Raw genomic sequence first — 23943 nt, forward strand, 5'->3', positions numbered from 1 at the left:
CTGCCTCAGAGCCCAGACACCCCCCATCTAAACCACCTCTGGCCCAGAGTGCTCTTACAATCCTCCTGGGAAGTGGTCATCTAGAATCGGTTGAGAGATTTCCAAAGGGTAGCGTCCCCTCCTCCAAGGCAGGCTATTGCTCCCTGCTCCTCCTCCCTACAATCCGCCAAGGGCAGGAAACCCAAAGGGAACACACTGCCCTGCTGACATCTGGCTCCCCTCCCCAACCTCCTTATTCTTGCTAGTGAGTGTGCCACCTTTCTTTCAGCTGTTTCCAAGCTTAGAAACAGTAAATTACAAAAAACTTATCAACATGTAGAACCTCAGCATCTTCCCTCTCAGACTCCCGTCACCCACTACACAATGCTGCTCTATCTTTTTCAGAGCAGTTTCTGCTCTTTCCCCTTTCTTTATATCCCCTCAGTGACCATTTTCCACCCCCCTCCACAAGCCTTATCCCCCTCACCCCAATGATTACACTCCAACTAATCTCCCTAACTCTGGTGACCAAAACAAACCAATGAAGTTTGGGTACAAAGCCCTTTTCATATTAAGCAAGGAAAAACTACTGAACAACAAAGTGAAAGGAAGATTCCCCCACCTGACATCCAATCAAATCACACCAAAATGTGGGGGGCCTAGTGCATATCCCATTCCTACTGAGCACACAACTTATCTCGGTGCCTCAGGATTCTTAGTTCAGTTCTCAGTCAAATGCAAAGCAAGAAACAAAATGCAAGGCTGACCAGGATATGCAGAGGTCTCTTAAAAACTATACCCAGAATAAGGCTGTTGGTTGAGGAAAACTAGAGCCAAGGTTGTCAACAACAACTTTATAATGTGGAAAATATGAGAGAGATGATCATTAATAATCAATGATTTGAGAGATCCAGAGTTCTCCTTTTTACTAAAGTCCTGATCTCAAAAGTTCAGTCTCTTGAAGGATGGTACTGATGATGATATTGGACAAACTTTGTTGTTCAGACCTCAAGCAAGTAGGGAAGCCATTGTGTTCTACTCAGTTTTGGGTGGGAATGAATTCTTTGAATAGATGCCCATAGATGTCCATAGTTTGGGTGTAGGAATATCTCTGACGTGATATCCCTCCCAGACCCTCAATGTAAGATAGCCAAGATTATCACTATAATATTCATTCTCTCATTAATTGTTAACTAATCAGAGTGGATTGCCACCCTTGGGATTGCCACCTCTCTTCCAATGGGTTTATATACTATGAGCCTGCCACCATGATTATCTTTGGTCTAAATGACCATTGTTTAATTAAAATGCTGCATTATTAATAAAATGATTAGATTACCCATACATATGTATATATTAGTATTAAATTATGTATCTTAAACTTTCTAAATGTTACAAATGTTAAAGTTTTCTTTATAAAACTGAATCTATTTCATTTCTAATGTGTCTACACATGATAAATTCTAGAATATATTTCTTTTTGTATTGAATAGGGGTATAGCCAAGGGATATACATGACAAACAAAAGTTGGGGACATTGGATTAAGTTATAAAAGACGAAAATTTGGGAATGTCTTTTGGACATTTAGCCAGTATTTGCATCAATAATTAGTTAAGTGATATCTGTTACAAATGCTGATATTACAATAAGACACTAAATAAAGAATATGTATGTCCCTTCCTTATGTTCTCAATAAGGCATCTCACTCCAGTGCAGAGATGCTGACATTTCTGCTGTAGCTTGCCTCCTTGGCTATTTCACAAAGATGGCTGCTTGTATCCTTCCCTTACCCCATCTTCCTACAGACCATTAGAGCCTTTTACCTTTTCTGGCCAAATTCCCAAATGGAAGTAGAGCCTGGCCTGGAGCAAAAGATGCTGTACATGGTCTGGATACATGGCCAGATACAGATCCAAGGAGTCTCTTAAAAGCTGGTAAGACTGATCCGTGCTTTCCCTACCAGTAAGAGAAAAAGACACACCAAAAAAATTATCTTTTAATCTTTGCATTTTCTTTCTTGCCATTTGTCTGGTGTTATAAAATAAAGTCAATGTTTCCATTTTCTAAGGCATTCATTATTAATAAAATAATTAAATTACCCATATATATGCACATATAAGTATTAAATTGTGTCTCTTGAACTTTTTAAATGTTTACAAATGTTAAAGTTTTCTTTATAAAATTGAATCTATATTCATTTCTAATGTGTCTACATATGATAAACTCTAGAATATATTTTCTTATTGAATAGGGGTATAGCCAAGGGGTATACATAGCAAACAAAAGTTGGGGATATTGGATTAAGATATAAAAGATTAAAATTGGGAATGTCTTTTGGATATTTAGCCAGCGTTTTCATTTTCTAAGGCATTCATTTAGGTTCCTAATGTCTTGTAGCTTTCATCTTGGAACCTAACCAAGATGAAGGCTACAAGACATTAGGTTTTTGTTTGTTTGTTTTAATATATACATATTATGTATATATTATAATATGTATATATTAAAACAAACAAACTATATATATATATGTGTATATATATATATATATATATATATATATATATATATATATGTATTTTTAAAACTTTGGTTCTAATGGTCCTTTTTGGAGGATATGTCTGACAAATGATTCCCTACTTTAGATAGGGGGAAGCTACAAAGCAAACAAACCTGGCACCTCATTTGTGGTCAGGGAGAAACCCAGTGTTTGTGATGTATGTGTCATGGAACCCCTGCAAGGCTATGAGACTCCTGGAGCCTAGCACAGTGCTCTAGGCATGCAGTAGGCATTGAAAGGAAGAGGAAACTGAAAAGGGACAGCTCACGCCTGTTTGGGGCTAACAACAATTATGGCCAATAGAAGAGAACCATTATTAAAGAGCAGCACATTTTCCAAATCTCTCCCTTTGGAAAAAAACTCCCTATAATCAAGATTCTTTCAAAAGCAAAATGTCCACTTCCGCTTTGAATTATGTAGGTGATTCCAACATACTTTTGATGGAGTCAGCAGACTCTCACCTCCTAATTAGCCTCCTACCTCCATCCTTCCTTCTATGAAGGATTATACTAGTAATTGTGTTCCTAAGATGTCTCAGCTCTACCCACATCACTCCATCCCTCAAAATCCTTCAGTGGTTCCCCAGTACCCAGAGCAGAGCTGCATCACCTTCTGTGAAGAGACTAACAATCCTTTGGGCAGTCAGTTTAGGGAAGCCTGCTCAGAATCAGATTTGTAATGCATAAAATAAAGTATAAAGGAAAGTAATAATGTAGAAATGCAGTTATCCAGATACTTTTAGAAAATGAAACCCAAAACAAGTTCATGGATTCCAGATTAAGAGGATCTAGGCTGGAGGATCCAATATTTGTACATTTAGGCCCTATGGGAAGGCCTCTCCTCGTCACCTCCATCACCTAAAACCCTTGTCTTTCAAGGATCAGATCAAGTGTTACCCACTTTGGTGCCCTCTGGGATCCATCTAAGTGGTTCACACTCTCTCTGACCTGAATTTTCCTTGTACCCTATCCATTTCTATAGATGCTATGACTCCCTTGTCTTGAATGTAAGCTCCTTGAGAGCACAGAACATCTCACTTTTGTCTTTGTAATTCAAGCACAAAGCCTTGAGCATCATTTACACTAGAATTACATTCTAAACGTGGAAACATTTGGGAGTTTCTGTTGGACACGTAGCCCATGTTTGGGCCGATTATTGGTTAAGGGGTATTTTTTACAAATGCTGAGATACAGTAATATGAAGACACATGGAAACATTTACATGTCGATTCAAAGATGACTGACTGAGCAATGATGTAAAAGAACCCATCAGACTTCCAGAGTAGGTTAGGCACCTAGCACCCCCCCCCCATACTTTACATGCTCCTACTTGTAACTTTTATATCAACTCTAAGCAGACTGTTCTTTTAGCTCTCCTAAGTGTACAGAGGGACAGCATCTCATGGCAGACCCGTAGGGAGGGAGAAATGGTGACCTTAAGGCCCATTTGTGTTTTTCTCCATCTATAAAAATCCACAAGATGTAGAGGGCCAGAACTCTGGAAAAATATATTTGAAACAAGGATACTTACAACAGGGTAATGTTTACTCAGTGTGATTGATGAGATAATGGTTCTCTAGTTTATATATACTTAGTACTCAGTATGGTGATGTAACGGTTCTACAGATGACACTTGCTCAGTGATTGTACTAAGGTATATAAGGGCTGAGGACTTGAAATAAGGAGACTCGAGAGAGATTCAAGTGAGAGTGTGCTCGAACTCAAGCTCAGACTCCAGACTCCAGAGAGATCCTCAAGAAAGCTAGCCTGGATACTATAACAAAAGAGTCTTGCTTCTTTAGGTCCCAGTGGGGTGGGACAGGTGAGCTATGTCCTAGGATTAGGGTTTCCACAGGGCAGAAAAACAGCTTCTGGGAACCATGTGAAGATCAACATTAGGCAGACTCACATCAGAAAACCAGAACTCACCGCTTTCCCAGGCTTAAGAGATTTCCCACCATTCGCTGCAGTACCTTCTTAGAACTAACAACTCCATAGAACTCCTCTGTCACATGATGGCCAATCAGATATTCACATTCTTTCACCGTCAGCTGCTTTCCTCTCCCAAAGGCGTCTATGTAAATGTAGTCAAAAATATCTTGGCTCCTAGTAAAAAAACCCAGAGAGCCCAAACTCAGGTTGGAACTGTACATTTGGAGATTTAACATTTTTTAACAAGCTTCCCAATCCCTGAGGCCACAAGCCCTATTTTCACTGGTGACCCGGTGTTTCTACTCTGCAGAAATCTCAGACTGTAATGACTTGACATTAAGGAACAGTAGGGAAAGTTACCCAGCTGCCAATGATCCTCGAGTTTGGAGCGACCTCTGGGTGATAAGAAGCCCTCCATCTTCACTCAAGTTACACAAGGAGTTCTTTCAATTTAGCCAAGCCCCGATTTACAGGAACAAGTAGAACAAGATGATTGATACAATTGGAGGGTAATCTTATTGAGTAGAAAATTGTGTTCACAGCCAAAGCTACTATCAGAATGAAAATGACAAAAGTCTGCCAAATATCGGAATTCTCTCCCTTATCCCCTCGTCAACTCTTTGAGAAGGCAAGCAAGATGAAGTCACATAAAACATATAGGAAAGTCAATTGGACAGCTAAGGAGAGAATGGAATGGAGTCACAAGAGAATGGAGGCAGAGGCACCCACCAGCAGCCACTGCCATAATTCGGGAGTGAGGTACGAGGGCCTGCAACCAAGGTAGGGGCAGTGGCAGAGGAGAGGAGGGGGCACATAGGAGAGAGGTTATCAAGTGACCTGGCAACAGCTTGGATGAAAGGGTTAAGAGAATCCAGCGTGACACTCAGGTTGTGAGCCTGGGGGAATGGGAGCAAGGCAGTAACCTCAACAGTCATGGAGAAAATGGGAAAAGAAGAGAATTTTGGGGGAAAGATAATGTGTTTAGTTTTAGACACACTGAGAGTTCCAGTATGAGTTGTTTAATATTAAGTTGAAGATGTAAAACTGGAGGCCAGGCCAAAAGTTAGAGCTGGACAAACAGATCTGAGGATTCTCTGTACAGAAATAATGGAATCCAACAGAGCTGGATGAGGTCACTGAGAGAAAGAGCAAAGAGGAGCCAGGATGAAGCCTTTCAGGATACGGCTGATTATCAAGAGCGGGGTGAAGTTCCAGCAAAGGAAAACTGCAGAGCAGAGACAGGAAGGAAGGAGGCGAACCAGGAGAGAAGAGAAAAGCCTCGAGAGGAAAGAGTAACAAGGAGAAGAAGGATAGTGGCTAGTTCTTCGAGATAAGGCAAGGGCAGGGGAGGGAGAAACGGGATGGAAACCATGGCTCAAAGGAGCCTCAATCTCCCAGCCTGCACAGTTAGGAGTAGGATGGGAATTAGAGACTGGCTAAGATGACCCTGGAGAGGGGATGTAGCATTCAGAGAAAACTGAAAGTATAATTTAATTAAAAAACAAACAACTTGTGCCAATTTTGCTTTGGAACTAAAGATGCTGCTATTGTTCATTCTTTGGTCTTCAAGAGGACTACTAACGTCAGGAGGACAATGTTTTGACTTGCATGTGAATTGGACTGAAGTGAGGCAGGGTTTGCCAGAGTCCCGGTCTTCCTTTCTTCTGCAGAGCCCTTGAGGTCCAGTGGCCACAGAACAGGAGCACTGGAGAAGGCCTGGATGCAGGGGGAGACCTTGGCCTTTGTAAGCTCAGGTCTTTCCCAGGTCTTACTTTGTCTGAAGCAATGGCGGTTCAGTGATTAAAGGTAGGTAAGAAATGAGGCAAAGGATCTCTTCTTTTTATCTAGTCCAAAAAAAAAAAAATCTAGGAGGGAAAGCCCTCAGGGATTTCTGTCCAAAACAGAAACAACTGTTACTCACATTCACTCAGAGCCATTAAAACCAAAACAAAAAGGAAGCTACACTTTAGGACCTATTATTGGCCAATCAGTGACAGTCAGAGTGATTTGGGTTTAAAGGTACAGTCAAGTAGTTCTCTTTGAATCCCAACGAACTTTATCAAAGCTTGGTTTACCAGAGCTATATTTCAAGAAATCATGAATGAAAACTACTTGGAACAAAAGAGTTAATTGTCCCAGGCTTTTTGAAAAAAATGACGGGAGAAACAGATAAATAGGGGGAAAAAATCTAGCCCCCAAATCCTAGTATAAGTGATCAAAATCACATATAAGGATATGATCCCACATGGACAGAAGGAGAAGGAAGAGGAGAAAGAGGAGGAAGAACAGATGAAGCGATAAAAGTCACAGAAATACTAAGCCTGGCACTCTAAGCATGCTTTGGCCCACACCTAAAGTGAGAAATCCTACTGGCCACAAGGTGGATAGAGAACTGGGCCTGGAATTAGTTCCAATCTGGCCTCAGGCAGCTACAAGCCATGTGGTCCTGGGCAAGTCATTGCCTGTATTACTTTCTTCATCTATAAAATGGGATAACAGCATCTTCCTCCCAGGGTTGTTACAAGGGTCAAATGAGATAATGATTGTAAAGTACTTAGCACAATACCCAGCACATAGTAAGCAATATATAAATGTAAGCTATGTTATTGTTGCTGTTATGGAAAAGACCCTGTAATGGAAGCAAGTCCTTAGGCACAATCATAATTTTCAAGTAACTTACCCTTCAATACCTTGACACCATCTTAGCAAGAAGTGACTAGGGAAATTGACTGGCTCCAGTCGGACTCCCAGCTGTCTGGCAATTGTTAAATAGAGCACAGAGAGACTAATTGGGATTCCTGTTCTTCGGCTCAAAACCTGAAAGAGAAAAAAAAAAATAACACTAAGTACACAGGCTAATGAAGCTCAATATGTTAAAAAAAAAAATTAAGACTTAAAAAATAATGGAAGTTTTTTTTTTTTCTTAAAAGAATTATTTCAAGGGGAAAAAATGAATAAAAGTAGGAGTGAAGAAAGAAAAGTATTATGTATCTGAAAGTAGAGTATAACATAAAAATGATCAAAATTACTCAATAAATACACAAAAACAGATGGAACAGATAGGTAGCAACTGAACACTCTAACCCAGGACTAGTGTCCTATAAACTCAAAAATATAAACTCTTGGGAGGAAGAACAAATGCTATTTGACGAGAATTCTCTGTACAGAGATGATAATGGAATCCAACAGATTTGAGATGAGAAAGGAGGAAAATAGTTTGGCATAAATCAGGTTTACATTAGCACCTTACAACATCTATCACAACAAAGTCTGAATGAACCTACAACCTAAATATAAAAGCTCACATTATTAAAAATAAAAATTTGAGGAAGAAGGAAGTTTGTACTTCCCTTATAGTTGGAAAAAAAATTCTTCAGATGACAAAAGTTAGGGGTGTGGTCATGTAAGAAAAACTGATAATTTTTTTATTATATAAAATTCAAAAACTTTTAAACAAACAAAATTAATGTAGTTAGAAAGACAAACTATTTGGTGAGGGGGAGAGCTTTAGATTAAATTTCTAATAAAAACCTGACATTGAAGATATTTAGGGAATTGACACTAATATATAAAATTAGGAGCCATTCCCAATAGATGAACTGCCAGAGCATATTAAGCTTTTTTTTTTTTTTAATTCATCCTATCAACCACAGGAAAAAAAATGCTCCAAATCACTAATAAGAAAGAAATATAAATCTAGACAACTCTGAGATTTCACATCATATCCATTAAACTAGTAGAGATAAAAACAGAATTAGTGGTGGAGGGGGTCTGGGGAAATGATCATACTAATATACACTTAATGGAGTTGTGAATTGATGTAACAATTCTGGTAAACATTTGTGACAAACACTGACCTCTTTTTACCATTTGATCCAGCAATCCTATTATTGGGTATTTATTCTAAGAAAGTCAAAGACAGAAAAGTCTTATATATGATAAATATTCATAGGAACACATTTTGACGTAGCAATAAATTAGAAACAAAATAGATTTCTTTCAATTGGGGAATGGATGAACAAATTATGCTATAAATGTCATGGATTATTATTGTGCCAGAGGAAATGATGAATGAGAAGAATTCAAAGAAACTCAAGCAGAAGCAAGAGATTAAAATCCACAATGATTACAATACTGTAAATTTAAGAAACATAAATAGGAGCTAAACTCTAAATACTTGTTTAAAATTGTTTTTGCTCCCAAACAAAAAGAGAACAAAACATTCTTTCTCCTTCCCCCCATCTCTTGCCCCTTCTTTTGGTAGAAAGGTGAGGAAAATATTGATGCAGAATAGCGTATGTATTGTTGGATGACCAGGGACTTGTATGAGTAGATTTGACATCCTGAAATGACAGTGCAGCAAAAACAAAAGGCAGCAATAAAATTTATTTTTTAAAAAAATCACAAAGAGATAAGATCAAGTCATTCAATCAACAGGAATTTACAAAAAGGCTGTAATGGCAGATATTGTCCTTGTGGTACATTTAAAGTACCTGAGCTTAAACTCTTGGTTTAAAGCTTTAACATTCTGATGCTGGCTTATAAGAACAGATGACTTATTCTACAAGGTAAGGAACTGTTTTCTGAGTTTTGGCTCATTGATGAGGCTTTTAAAAGTGAGAAACATATCTCAAGACTCTGCAATGCTAGTTCAGGATACACTTACTCACCTGATGGATATACAAATTCAGGGCATTGTAATAATCCATTCGGTTTCCTCGGTACTTGAGCTGATCATAAAGGACACAGTTGATGGCCTCGAGTACCTGGCTCTGGAGCTCACTTTCAGTTATCATGGCCCCACCTAACAAACACACAGAAGATCAAAATACATAGTTAACAATGGAACAAACTGGAGAGTCTGATCAATGCTAGAAATGGTCAAGCAACTGCTAAAAGAAGATTTTTTGGAGAAGACAACTGATTCTCTTTTGTTCTATATTTTCCAATGTGCTGTGACCCCTGCATGAACTGGACCATTTACAGCAGCTGGTTCCCTTCAGCATCTTCTTTGCTCCCCTAATTGGCACAAAAAGACTTAAATTGCTAAAAAAAAAAAAAAAAAAAAAAAAAAAAAAAAAAAAAAAAAAAGGGGACTTCAGCAGTCTCTGGAATGCCTCCCTCCTTTGTCCAGCTTGATTTAGTGCAACTAGCTATATTAATAAGGACATAGCCCTTCCTCCATCTTCTGTGGCTGATGATATATAGTCTCCTAAGCAAGCACTTTTTTCTTTGTATAACCAGCTGTATCATAATGAGCAGCCATCTTTTTTCTTTGTGTCATGTAGTATAAAAATACTACAAACTCAACTGTGAATGACAAACATTCCCATCAACTGCTGGTTATTACACACAACTGCTAGCTGTGTAATAAAATGTAATAAAATCGGTATCTCTGATTTTCGCTGGTTTATTAGAGTTAGTTGGTCAAACCGATAAGAAAATTAATACATACACGGTAACAGTAGGCACAGAACCCTGAAGAAGAGAAAAAAAAAGTGTGTATACATATATGTATTACCGAAGAAGATTTCTGATTAACTATTAAACCAATATGCATGTAGATATAAAAAAAAATTCAGACATTTTGATAATTCAGGAAGCTTCTTCTACAGTTTCCCAAAATAACCATAAACTCTTTGGTTTTCTTTTATAAAGCAAAACTGGAACTAGAAAACAATTCCACACCTGCCTTGAAGGCCAAACTGGGGTGGCGACAGTTTTTTCCACGAAGGACTTTGCGAACTTGGTCTGTAATACTCTCAACTTGGGATTGGATATCTTTTAAGCAGATATCAGCAAGAGGATTGCAATACTGGTCAATTAACACAGCACCTGGAAGTGAATACAGAGGTGATGAATCAGAAGTGTGACCATAAAGCTAGTTTCATTCTTAACTTCCTTTTGTGATAAGCAAGTTGCTGTATGCCATTAAGCACGTACCACTTTTCTGCATCTCCCCAACAGATCTTTCCAATATTGAAGCCTATTTCTAATGGACTTAATCTGGGAATTTTTTTTGCCTAATAATATCTTGCTTTTCCAATATAGTTCTCAACATTCATCTTTGTAAGACTTTGTATTCTAAAATCTTCTCCCTTTCTCTTTTACCTCCTCCCTCCTCAAGATAGTAAGTAATCTGATATAAATATGTGCAATCCTTTTAAACATTAGTATGGGAACTTATAAGAACTAGTGAATCCATGTCTGAAATATAACACAAATTCCTACAAACTGTTTCTCTCTGAAGATGAAAAGTGATAAAAAGTAATTCATGACTCAGCTTATTGTTACTGAAGTAAAACCTGTCATCCACCTGGCTACTTCTCTAGCAAAATATAGTTCAACATCTTGATGAACTGAGAAATATTAACACAGTGTTTTATTGCAGAGAAGCTGAAAAATTTGGAGATACACCTTCTTCCAATATTGATGAAGAATTAATTTTCACATAAAAATTTTGATAAGCATTTATGAAGTGTGTACTCTATGCCAGGCATCGTGTTACACAAAGACTGAAACAAGAATGAACTGCTCAGTGAAGTCTTCAACCATATGGGATTAGACAGAAATTTCTGGTTAGAAGACATTTCTCTAACAAATTTGCTGTTACTCAAAGTTCACTGTTATCAGGCCAGTTCTAGAAATATATGTACTAAGAAAAGAGATATGATCAAGACACGTGAGCTCCACATCTGTCTGCTCCTGCACGAGTCATGTCCCTTTTCTGTGATTCAAGTTTTCACATCTGTACTGCATGATCTCAAGATCTCAATTTTCTGTGAAAGGTATCACCATTCTTGAATTTACCCAGGTCCTAAACTAGGACTGATTTTTCCATTTAACAAACATTTACTGAGCACTTTCCAGTCAATTTTGTTGGTTTCTCCTTTGAAAGGTCTATAAAACCATTCCATTTCTCCCCACTCCCCCCATTACCACCCTAGGCCAGACTGTCATCATCCCACATCTAGACTATAATAACGACCTCTTTAATGGCTGCCTCTCTTACCTCCAGCTCACCTTGCACACTGCTCCCATGCAAATAGCCTCTTAAATATTGCATCAACAGTCTCAAAACCGTAATGGTTCCATTTTTTACTGAATCAAGACTCAGTTCCTTTGTTTAAATTTCGAGCCCCTTCAGGTCTGGCCTCCTCTTATTCTTCCAACCATACTTCTTACCATTCTCCAACAAACTCCTTATGCTCTGGTTAGGGCATTCCCACCTTCAGGTGTTTCCTTATATTACCCCCGATTCTTGGAAAGCCTTCTCTTCTCCTTATCCAAATCTTACTCATTTATCAAGGCTCAGCTTTCAGATCTTCCTGGAGTATCAGTTTTCCATGATTCTATCCTACACATGCTCTTTTAATTTGTGCTATATAACAGGACAATGATTTATGTGTTTCTTAAATTATCTGTTATCATTACATATAAATTCATTTTGTCTCTACAAAGAAATATAAACTGCTTAGGGTCAGGAACCATGTTTTATATTTCTATCTCCAAAGCACCTGGGCATGCTGGGCATGTAGTAGGTGCTCAAATACTTGACTGGGTATATAATGAAATGTATAATGAAACATATAAATTTCTGTGGGCCTCTTGAAGGGAACAAAACCCTCAGTCTTTCATGTGACAAGTGGGGATACATATCACCAGTAAGAGTGAGGAACACTATTATAAAATCTTTTCTTAAATAGAAAAAAGCATATCCAAAAGTTTCATTAAATCTCTGCCCCATTACAACAGTATGGGAGGGGGTACGTATTCCCCCAGTAGACTATAAGCTACTTGAGGGCAAGCGCCGGGTTGTTTTTCATCTCTGTATCATTCATTGCAGGCACTCACAAACATTTGTTGACCTGAGTGAGAATGAATACTACTTCAAACAAAAAGAAATCCAACTATATGGATGGAACTGAGGAGGAGGAAGAAAGTCCTAGTTTTTGTTATTATGACCTGTGCTATCATCCACTGCCAACTTGTCCATGTTCTTTGGTCAGCCTCTTTGGTTTTTCCTCCAAGCCTGGCACAGCAATAATATTTCTGACTGATAGTAAGCAGCAGTCTGATTTACTTAAGTAAAAGAATAGCTGAAAATACTTGTGAAAAACGCAAAAGCAAGATCCCCAGGGAGCCCTTAATAAGCACTGCAGTTCTGAGGGTCTGCTCCACGTGAAGCACAGTGTCAATAATCGTCTATCTTCACTAACACGCATCTGGGCCACATTTTTACAAGATCATACAATTTCTGCTTGGGCCTTATCCTGGTATCGTCATTACTCTGGGGCCAAATGGATGAGGAGAAAATGAAATCACTCATTAAAAGACCTATTAGGAAGAAAACAGGCAGGCAAACAGAGACCAATTTTTTTGCGGTGAAATTTTTAAAGTTGGCAACAATTCTGGTGTAAAATTCTTTGAAATTATGAAGCCCCTTAAACACACCTTCTAGAAATGATTCATGGTCCTCGGGCCGCTGAAGAAATGCCTTCAGATTCTTCAAGATCTTTTGTTGTCGTAGGAAATAAAGAATTTTCTTGGCATAGTATTTCCAGGTCAAAGCTTTCCTAAGGAACCAAGTTCATAAAGAAGTGGACCTGAATCACTTAAAAAGACTTATTTAAAGACATTTCTTATTAACCTCATCATAACAAATGGGAGGCACAGCTATTTCATTTTAAACACACCAAGTTTTAGGTGCTATTTGGTACAAGAACATGCATTAAAGTCTCGGGAAAATCACTGGGCAATCATTATTATCTTGTGTAGTTAGCTAATTGTTGATATTCCCTCATTCACAATCTTCTTACACTTCATGGTAGGGTAGGGGCAGAGATAAGTATTAGCTGTGGCTATATTTCTTACATTTACAAGATGGCACCTATTAAATCAATCAGGCAAGGAGGCACAAAATACAAATCTCCCAGCTTTTAGATTCGTCTGCCTGCCTGAGGTCTTCTTTGAGAAAAGGGGATGAAAAATAGAGACTGAACATGGGAAGGGCATTGGAGGAGCAGCTCTAAAGGCTGGTACGGGGCTGTGCCAGAGCTTTTTGTGCCACTGCTCTATGGATAATGCATGCTATCTGCTGGCATGTGGGCCTCACCTTAGGCAAACCCTTTGCCTTAAAAACTCCCTAAATGCAGATATGGAAATCTGCAGTTCGCAAAAAGCGCAGCAACACCTCTGAAAGGAACTTTGAAATATTTTGGCACTGCACTGAATCCATGCTTAGTCAAATCAATTCCACTTCTTGCTATTATTCCCCAGATCAGGGAGAAATAAGCAAATAAGTAAATGGGGTCAGTGTCCTTCTATGACGTGGGATCTGGAGCTCTTCTCTCATCCCCTGTGATTAGAAATAGAAGGCAGAGAATGATTTCTTTTTATAACTAACTATCCTGTATTCTTTAGGTCCAAGGTCTCTACAGCATTGTCTGTGATAGCACTTTTTACTTTAAAGAGAAACCAGGATAGAAATAGAAGTATAATCTCTGTTTTCAATTAAGATCTAGACTAATAACATCTTCACAATTTTCCATATTATATTCCATTATTGGACATCTGAATGTGTGCCTGTTTTAGCAATGTCAAAATTGTTTTTCAAAAGCAGAGGTTCTGTGAACTTAAACAAAACTTTTTTCATAAACTATTTGATGATTCTTTGGCAATTCCAGGACATTATTCTGAGCATAATTCATAGGCTTTACCTGATTGTCCAAGAAGCCTGGGATCCAAATGTGGTTGGTTAAAAATTCCATTCTAAAGGGAAATCCTAAATATATTTCTTCCTTTGTTAGTAAAATCCTAGCATCTCTACAGTAAAAAAATCTTTTCATAAATACTTTGAAGCATGTGATCCATTCACTCTTTTAGACATCCTGAAAATGAATCTTTAAAATGGAAAACAATTTCTAAAATAGTATGAGAAACAGTGATGAAAGTTTTTTTTTCCTCCCTCCATAAAGCAGATGGGCCACCCCTTGGCAAATATGGCACTTAGAACTTACTGAACCAAAATAAAAGCTTGACCGCTGTTACCCCTACAAAAATTCCCCAGAGCAGTAGGGAAGACCACCTAAATCAAATCAGGGAACATAACAGCTGTTCCAAAGGCCAGGTAAAAATGTGTCAAAAAATTTTAATAATTTATAATACAATTTTTTGAGAGTCAGAAGTACAAAAAAGTTTCCTGGAATCGTATTCTGGCTCTGACACCATGTGACTAGGGATAGTCATTTAAACCTTCCTGATCCAGTTTTCTTATTTGTAAAATGAAGACAATTAAAATTAAGTTATTAAGATAAAAACCAAAACTAAAAAATAGGGATATGTTGTAAGGAAGGTGCTTTTTATATTTTGAAGAAATGGGAGTTACTATGATCATATTAAACTCCTCTAACACAGTGAATGTATGATTCAAGACATGACATTTCAAGAAAATATATTAAGGTATGCTTTAATTTTATCAATCTTTCAGATATAAAAACTAAAGCAGGAACTTGCCCAAAGATGTCAAATGGTAATTTACCTATAAAATTGGCCACAAGATCCATCAATATCAAAGAATCAGGTGTTAGCTGCCGTCTGGCAAAGGAAACTTTGCTGTGACTTGGACAGGGTATATGATATTAATCTTTTTGTTGTGGTCAAATAAAAACCTATCTACTATCTTAGGTCAGGTTGACCTCCTACCATCCTTCAAGAGGAAGTAAAAGGATTCTAGAAATGAACCCACCCTTTCCGGGTAATTAGGGAACTGAACGAAGTATTTCTTAAACAAAATGAAAGAACAGCTTCACATTCAATGAACAATGCAGGGCCAAAGTTCACGAGAGCACGTATGGACAATGCAGGGCCAAGGAACAATAACATAAAACAATGACAACATAATAATAACATAAAGGAAAACAGAACTGAAAGACATCTAGACTCTGATCAATGGAATCACCAATCTTGGCTCCAAAAGACTGAGCCCAAGACACCTTTTCCCTCTTCTCTGTGAAATGAAATGTTGTCACAGGTGGCCAATGTGTTGGTTTTACTTAAGTTTGTTTTGTTGCATAAGAGGCAATACTGACTGGGAGATGGGAGGATGGGAAGAGAAAAAGAGTTTTAGAGAAGTAATAATGATTGTTAAAAGTCAGTAAAATATTTTTTTAAAGGGCTTCAAGGTAAAAACAAAAGAAAAAAAAATTAGAGACAGAAGGAAATCTTAGCATGATACTGAAAAGGAAAGTGAAGAAAAACCAGGAAGACACCAGGAGCTAAGTAGTTGGTCTGAGCTTGGGGCCTTGGAGGGAGCAGCTGCTTGGGCACAGAGGAAGGATGCCCACGCAGCATCAAAAGCCAGATCCCTCAGGAAGAAAGAATCAGAGGAAGAAGAGGAGAAGTGGCAGCTGGTGTCTGCCTGGTGAGGGGCACCCAAAGCCAGCACTAAGAAAGCTCTGCTGGGTCCCATGGCATGGAGTTAGGATGAGACTGAGAACCTTCTGAGACTCCACCTGAAAACCACTGCCCAAGACCATTAATCAGAGTAGAGGAGGATGATAACGGGGATGGGAAGGAGGGAGAACTGCTCAACTCTTACTGTGTCCACTCTCCTCGCCAAGGGGAACAATCCTGAAATCTGAAGCTTCAGAGTCCAAACCTGGACCCTCAAGGTGACAGAATAAGTTCAAAGGGAATGTCTGGTGGTGGCTGATAGCTAGGGAGCCTAGACCCAGACTTCAGTGCAGGGGGCTGCAATGGCAGAACCATTATCAGTGACCTGTGGAGACTATGGACACAAGAGAGAGGCAGGAGGAATGGAGAAGGAGAAATTTCCACAAAAGGTACCCTGGGAAACTACAGGCCAATGAGCTTGCCTTTGATTCCTGACCAAATTCTAAATGACTAATGAATGACTTGTCAATATCTTTCAAAGAAAGGTGTGATCGTTAAAAACAAGCACAGCTCACTGACAATATATGCAGCCAGAAAGATTTTGCTTCCTTGTTGGGAGGTAATTAGACTGAAAGAGGAATATTAAAGGTATGATTTATTTTTACCTTGGCAAACTTCCCATATTAACCTTGAGAGTATGATGGAGCTATGAGGGTTTGATGTTATTGGTAAGGCTAATGAAATGAGCACATCCAAAGAGTGGGCCTTGATAGCTGTCTGACAACGTGGATGGAAGTCTCTAGTGTGGCTAGATCTGTGCTTGGTCCTGTGAGGTTTCACATTTTTGTCAAAGCCTTAGAAGAAGTCACAGATGGCAAACCTCAAATTGGCAAAGGTAGAAAGCTGGGAAGGAAAGGGAACACAATGGATGGATGCAGAAAAGTCTCAATTGGCTAGGAAGACAGAATGCAACAACATTAAATTTAATAAAAATATAGATATAAAACTATATATATAAACTATAGATATACTTAGCTTAAAAAATTAGTTTCCAAAATACAAGATGGGAATGGCATGGTTAAATGGGCAAAAATCTGGGACTTCAATGGGCTGCAATTTCAATAAGTCCCCAAGGCTAGAACTTGAATTTCTAACAAAATTCTGAAATGGGTGGTGATAGCTCTATCTTATTCTGCCTGGCTATATCGGTAATATTGTATTTGGTTTTGGAAAACACAGTGTAATAGAGACCGACTGGTAGGCACCCGGCAGGTGACCAGGGTGGGGTTCAGCCCAGGCCACACTCTGAATAGAACTGGAAATATTTAACTTGGAAAAGAAAAGAGTTGGGGAGAACAGAATTATAGAATTTAGAAGATATACTAAGATACTAAGAGACTGATGAAAAGCAAGAAAATCCTTGCAGCTCACTGGAGCGCAAGAGCTGTAGTTGGGTGGAGATGCAAATGGTGAAGTGGGATCAGCACAAAAGGGAACCGCAGCATGGAAGAATCATTCACACCACTCACTCACAAAGTTTCTGTGGCTCCCTCTTCCCACTAAGATAAAATACATAGCCTAGAAAGCTAGACCGCTCCACTCTGGTTCCCCCTTTCCTTTACAGGCCTATTCCACATCTCTCCCTTTCATGCAGTTTGTGGTCTGGCCTCCTGGCTGTTTCCTGATCCCTGTTGGAGCCCAAACTACCTGGGCCTCTTACCTCTACCTCTTAAGAGTCCTGACCTTGCCAGGGCTCCCCATCATGGCCACCTGCTGGGATGCCTTTCCTGATCTCAGCTGCTGGTGCCCTCACCCTTATGAATCTCCCCTGTGCAGCTGCTCTGAGGGTCACATCATGGTCTAAGTTACAAACTTCCCAAGGGCAACAGATCATCTTACTTTATCTCTGCTTCTGGGGCCCAAGCATGGACTTAATGGACATCCACTGAACTGAATTGGAGTTGAGGAGGTACTATGGGGGTACACTTGTTCTATCTGCAGCCAGAGACCAAACCAGATGGAGCGGATGCAGCCAGAGGCAGGTTAGGCTGCACAGCATCCTGACACCTGGGGTCCCCAAAAGGAGTGGCCTGCCTACTCCTTCCTGCAAACGGCTAGTGAGTGCTGTCTGGTCGCTTATTTGGGATGGGATCCGGATGTAGGCCGGATTAAGTTGGACTCTCAGGTCTCTTCTGACTGTGATTTTACTCTTTTTCTAAAGAGGCAAAAGTGACTTGTCCGGGATCACCCAGCAAGTAACTGAGTCCACATTTGAACTCAGTTCTCATTGATTCCAGGGCCCATGCTCTATCCACTGGGCCACCCAGCTGCCCCCTTCCCCCTATAAATAAAAAGAGCCATTCCGCTGACTCACCTTCCTTCCATATTAAGAATGGACATCAGTTCATCCTCAAAAAAATGTCCTGGGCACCCAAGGTCCTCAATGTCACTGAAGCCGTTACAAGGGACCTAGGAAAGGGAACAGAAGCAGACAAGGGGGACTGAACCACCATCTGATTTGGGATCCAAGTTTCTTTTACTTGAAAACAAAGCTGCCTCACTTTTACTAACATGGGTAAGACTGCCATGGTGATTTTCTAACTGCACATGTGCTGCCAGGATGGCCCAGGATTCTGGGCCTTGCGTTGATGTGGAAGTTAATCTTGGTCTCAAAGGGAAGTCAAGACTTATTTTAGAGAATTGTTAAAGGGGCTCCCCCAAGGCTGGGACTCATAGCACCTGGCAACAGGGGCAAGATGCGCTCTTCAGAATTCTTTTTAAAGATGACTAGAAAATAAAGGTCAGTCTTGAGGAAAACAAAACAAAACACTGAGAATGTGACTGGATCAGGAACTTTAGCCAAATTAGGAACCAGCCTTAAGCAACACCCAAGCTATGAGTTCACTCACCTTAAATACAAGAGGACTGAGCAAAGGGGTTTGAGGACATTAGAGAATACTGAGCTATAACAACAGGATGCTGTGTACCCCCAGCACTGCCATCTGCCTGCAGAGAGGGAAATCCTCTGCTCAAATAGTCAATGAGATTTCATTCTACACATTTAATGACATAGTAACATTTATAAGGCACTTCTACAATACTGGGAATAAAATGAGATTGTAAAAGAAGAAATCTTGTTGTTTTTTTTGTCTCAGGGCAAGTTCCAGTCAAATTGATTTTGTGTGCAAACTACATGCTCTTAATATTACATTACATAATAATTGAGTTACATTATAGAAACAATCAATTTTGTGCAATTCTAGATATAACTCAGTGAGATGTTTGCCATCCATAAAACAACTCCCTTAATTTTATTTTCTCTTTCAAACCTTGATAAGAATCAATTTCTGAGGAACTCCCAGTGTGAGATCTCACTCTTCCCATACAGTTTGCAACCCAATGGTAGCTTGGAAAATCCTAAAGAAATTTCCCAAGACTCAGTATGTGAAGAGATTTGGCCACTGTCATAGAGCTAGTGGCAGGCAGGATTGAAACCTAGGTTTTCTCATCTTTAAGACAGGTCAGCCCAAGATCCATTATGGTAAATGCCTTCATTAAGAATCTTGAAAACATCCCAATTTACTATGGCCACAACCAATACAAATTCAAACTCAGAAAAAAAAGAAGCTGGGTTACAAAGTTACAAAGAGTATAAAATTAAGCAAACCTTTCCAACCCTCAAATGAATCTCTTTGAAAATGTTTCTAAATGAATGGGGGGCAAATCTACAGAGGAAAGATGTTAGGGAAAGGGATGTAGGGGAAATTTAAAGAATGAAAAAACAAACGTTATCAACACAAAATTACTTTTTTAAGAAGAGAAAGAGGACATATACATACGATATGAATACATTTAACTATACATACAAGAATATATATACACACATATGTACACATATACACATCCACATATTTTTTTAATAGTTGACTAAGTTATCTGGTAACCTGGGAAACTAAAAAACCCTCCAAAATGGCACTGAATTCTGGGAGGAAGATAAGGGGCCCTGCTTTATGTCACCTGCTCAGACCACATCTACAGTACTTTCTTCAATGAAGAGCCTGAAGATGAAGCCATATGAGGCAGAGGAAATGGGGAGCTAGCCTAAATGGAGGTGTAGAGGAAGAGAAAAGAGAGCCATTTTTAAAAGTCTATGGGGAAAAGGGACTGGGCCTGTACTGCTTGGCTCCAGAGAATTCTTCAACAAGAAAGTATCTAAGCTAATAATATTTTCTCTCTTCACTGGAGCATTCAACAATCAGAAGAGGAAAAAATGCTATCTCTATTATGAAATATTTATTGTCCTGTGATCTACTTGAATTAAAGCTAATGGTTTTCACTGTCATTTAATGGTGTTTACTTTTTTTTTTTTTATTTTGCATAAATGAAAATAAAGAGGTATCTTACTTTATTTAAAAAAAAAAAAAGCCAAGGATCCCAAGAAGTTGGAGGCAAATTTAGGTCTGTCCCAAAACACCAGGGTGGGGCATCTTGGGAGACAGTGGGCTTCCCTCCCCATCCCAGGAGGTCTCTCCACAGAGAAAGGATGGCCACTGGCTGGATTTCCCTTTGGGGCACTCAGATGGCATGAGGAGCTGCTGGAGGCCAAGGCAGCCCCACCCAGGTCCCTTCGGAGGGGGGGATATAAGATCCTTACGTGCTCGGAAAAGAACCGCTTAGAGAAGGAGGCCACCATCCTGCGGGCTTCCAAGCCTGCACTCTGCCGAGCTTTGTACTCCTCCAGCCAGTTCACGCCTTCCGTGTGACTGTAGTACTTCAGGAGGGAGGGCCACCTACAAAAGAAAGACAGGCTCTCATGGGCTGCCTCAGGAGGCTCCAGAAGTTCCAGGGCACATACAGCCTGGGTTGGGAACTAAGAGAGCAGCAGGTAAAACAGTCATTTATAGAACAATCCCTTGTTTTCCCTCCCAACCAGCTTCAAAGAGTTAAGTGGTTCTATTAGCCGATCAATAAACATTTATTAAGCACCTTCAGGTACCTTGCAAATCTATGGGGCTACAAAAAGAGGTAAAAGACAGTCCCTGCCTTCAAAGAATCCACAATCTAACAGGGAAAGAAAAAACAAATATATACAAACAAGCCCTATACAAGGATAAATGGGAAATAATTAACAGAGGGAAGGCACTAGAATTGAGGGGTCTGGGAAGTTCTCTTGTAGAAGGTAACATTTGGGTTGGTACTTAAGTACGTCAGAGAAGTCCATGGTCAAAACAAAGGAGAGAGGGTTCCAGGCCTGGGAAATAGCCAGAGAAAATTCCCAGAGCTGAGAGATGGAAGGTCTTGTCTGAGGAATAGTCAGGAGGCCAGTGTGGCTGGGTTGGAGAGTACATGTTGAGCAGTAAGAAGCCTGGGAAGGTGGGAGGAGGCAGGATATGAGGGGCTTTGAATACCAAACAGAGCATTTTGTGTTTGATCCTAGGGGCCATAGGCTGGTGCTGTAATCTTGGTATGAGGTAATGAAAGTCTGTACCTGAATGGAAGCAATGTCAGAGGAAAGAAGGGGGTGAATTTGAGAGATGGTTCGAAGGTGAAATCAAGAGGCTTTGACAACAGTGTAGATATGGAGGGAGAAGGATGAGGAGGAATCCAGGATGACCCCTGGTTGTGTGCCTGAGAGATGGAGGCAATGATGGGAAGTAGGAAGGGGAGGATAGCTCAAAGGGGAAGATGATGTGTTCAGTTTTGGACACGTTGAGTTTAAGATGTTCACTGGACATAGAGATCATCTGAAAGGCAGCTGGAAATACAAGACTGGAGAACTGCCAGCATAAAGATGACACTGCCAAGGGGAGAAGAGGGTCGATGGCAGGACTCTGGTTAGCCAGTGTGGTCTGGAAGAGGACACAGCAAAGGGGAGAAGGGATGGTCAGTCAGTAGGGGAGAGGTGTGCCCCCAAACTTGGACAGATTGCTAATGCAGGGCTCTGCATTACTAGTTTACGCGGTGGCTCCAACAAATACAAATTCAGCTAGTCCCCAGCCTAGGGAGGCTGCCAGTCTAAGAGAAGAGAAACAAGATAAGTGAAAACCCAGGGATGGGAGGCAGGCCAGATAAAGCCCTTGGGGGTGGGTCAGACCTGAGAAGATGAGCTCCTTCTGGAAGGAGTGAAGTACAGAGAAGTTCTGGACAAGCAGTGTCAGCACACAGGAAAAAAGCTTGTCATTAATTCCAGCAAGCATTTACTAAGCCTCTGTTACAGCGCAATATCTTAAGGTACTAAGAGTTTCTTATGACAGCTCCTACCTACCCTGGAGGAGTTTGAATTTCACTAAGGAAAGGGAGTTCTTAACTTGGATCCTGTGAACTTGGCTGTTTAAAAAAATGTTTTAATATTAAAGTGTATTTCAATATAATTGGTTTCTTTGTATGAATTTTATTTTATGTATTTAAGAATAAGATTCTGAGAACTGGTCACTAACCTTCACCAGACTGCCCAAAGGGCCCTTGATTCCATGAAGGCAAAGAAGCCCCGGCCTAGGGAGACGTAAATGTATCCACCCGATGAGGAGAATGGGCTGGGGACAAAAGGGAATAATTTAATGGAGTAGACAGCAGCTAAACTCAGCCTTAAAGGAAGATGAGGGTTCTTAAAGACAGGTGTAAATAAAGAAACGGCTGTTCCAGGCAGGTGTCTCCGGCATGAATGCATGGAGGTAGGAGATGGCATACAATGTTTGGGAAAAGCTAAGCCAGAACACGCAGTATCTCAAAAAGATAAAGGTGAACTTACCCTGGAAAGCTTAGTAGGAAGCCCACTATGGAGAGCTTTAAATTCCAGGCTAAAGTGTTTACATTGCAGGGAACATTTGAGTTGACATGGTCAGAATGAGGCCTTGTAAATATTACTTTGGCAGCTATTATTATTCTAAATGAGAAAGGATGGGTAGGAGGAAAGGAAACTATTGAGGAAGATGTCCCATTGGTCCAGATGAGAGACAATGGGAGGTCTAAATTAGGGTGAAAGTAGTATGAGTGGAGAGAAGAAGAAACAGGTTCTAGATAGGTAGAATCACCTTTTTTTGGTGGTTGGTGGGGAAGAGTCCAAAGGTAGTTCGTTCACTGTTTGGCGAAGAAGGAAAAGTCCAAAGGTTCTGAGGATGGATGACAGAGAAAGTGGTCATCCTAAGCAGTAGCAATGGCTAATGTTTATACATGGGGGCAGGGAAGGAGTGGAGTTAGACGATTAGTTTATTTGGGGGCATCCTGAGTCTGAGGTGCTGGCAGGACATCCTGATAGAAATGTCCAATAGACACTTGACTAGGAACAATGAAATGGAGGAAGAGAAACAATCTTTCTTTACTAGATCTCCTGGGTTCTTGAAGGCTACTCGGCAAATCAATCTAAATATCAACAAGCATTGGGCAAATTTAAGTAGGCCCTGCCCAAATGGAAGGTCCTGGCGCCAGACCATGGTGATCATTATCTCTAGACCAGCTTAGGTAAAGAACCGACTCACTCCCAGAAGACTGGCCACTAAGGCATTCGTTCTGGAGACATGGCACCCCATAAAACAAAGAAAAACAGAAATGGGGCTCTAGATAGGTAACGATGATGGTGGGAAAGGGCGCCTCTGATGAAAAGTAGCTCTCAGGTCTTGGATTCAGCTTCTGCTTTTCTACACATGCCCCAGGACCAACAATGGTATATAACTAGAAGAATGGAACCACATCCGTACTGATGTTCTCAATGCAATGAAGTCAGACTAAGCAAAGAAAGGAGACTTGGGAAAAACATGAAGTGCAATCAAGCAACATGACGCTAGAAGTGAGGAAGGAAGGCTTGTGGGCAAAGATGAGGCTGGCAGGGAAGATGGAGCATCAGGGCTTCTCCAAGGATCACGGCAGGGCAGGCCTGGACAGGACTACTGCAGAGATGAGCACAGGGAGGGGAAGGACAAGCCGGCCTTCCCTGCTGCCAGTGAGTGACAGGGCTAGAGCTGGAGCCCAGATCTTAGGACTTGGGTCACTGTTCTTTCCACTCCACAGGTTTCCTCACTTCTAGTTCCCCCTGCTCCCCACACCTTGCCCATCAGGGCCAACTCTGGGAAGGATGCCAAGGTCTA

At 40.2% G+C, this 23943-nt stretch overlaps 1 protein-coding gene across 10 annotated transcripts in view; it reads right to left on the reverse strand.

Annotated features, from left to right (window-relative positions):
• NOS1 (nitric oxide synthase 1) overlaps positions 1–23943 on the reverse strand; it is a 415858-nt gene that overhangs the window by 123269 nt on the left and 268646 nt on the right. For all 10 annotated transcript variants that reach the window (XR_004231301.1, XM_031948666.1, XM_031948665.1 and 7 more), the window contains 8 exons: positions 20517–20652; positions 18237–18331; positions 12923–13044; positions 10157–10303; positions 9139–9272; positions 7149–7285; positions 4466–4642; positions 1804–1936 (listed from right to left, as the gene is read on the reverse strand). Coding sequence is in view for 9 of the 10 variants with exons in the window: in XM_031948666.1 (XP_031804526.1) it covers positions 1804–1936; positions 4466–4642; positions 7149–7285; positions 9139–9272; positions 10157–10303; positions 12923–13044; positions 18237–18331; positions 20517–20652 (1081 nt within the window). In the remaining variant the exon portion in view is untranslated. The remainder of the gene's footprint in view (positions 1–1803; positions 1937–4465; positions 4643–7148; positions 7286–9138; positions 9273–10156; positions 10304–12922; positions 13045–18236; positions 18332–20516; positions 20653–23943) is intronic.

The sequence above is a fragment of the Sarcophilus harrisii genome, chromosome 1 (genome assembly GCF_902635505.1).
Source record: "Sarcophilus harrisii chromosome 1, mSarHar1.11, whole genome shotgun sequence".
Lineage (NCBI taxonomy): Eukaryota > Metazoa > Chordata > Mammalia > Dasyuromorphia > Dasyuridae > Sarcophilus > Sarcophilus harrisii.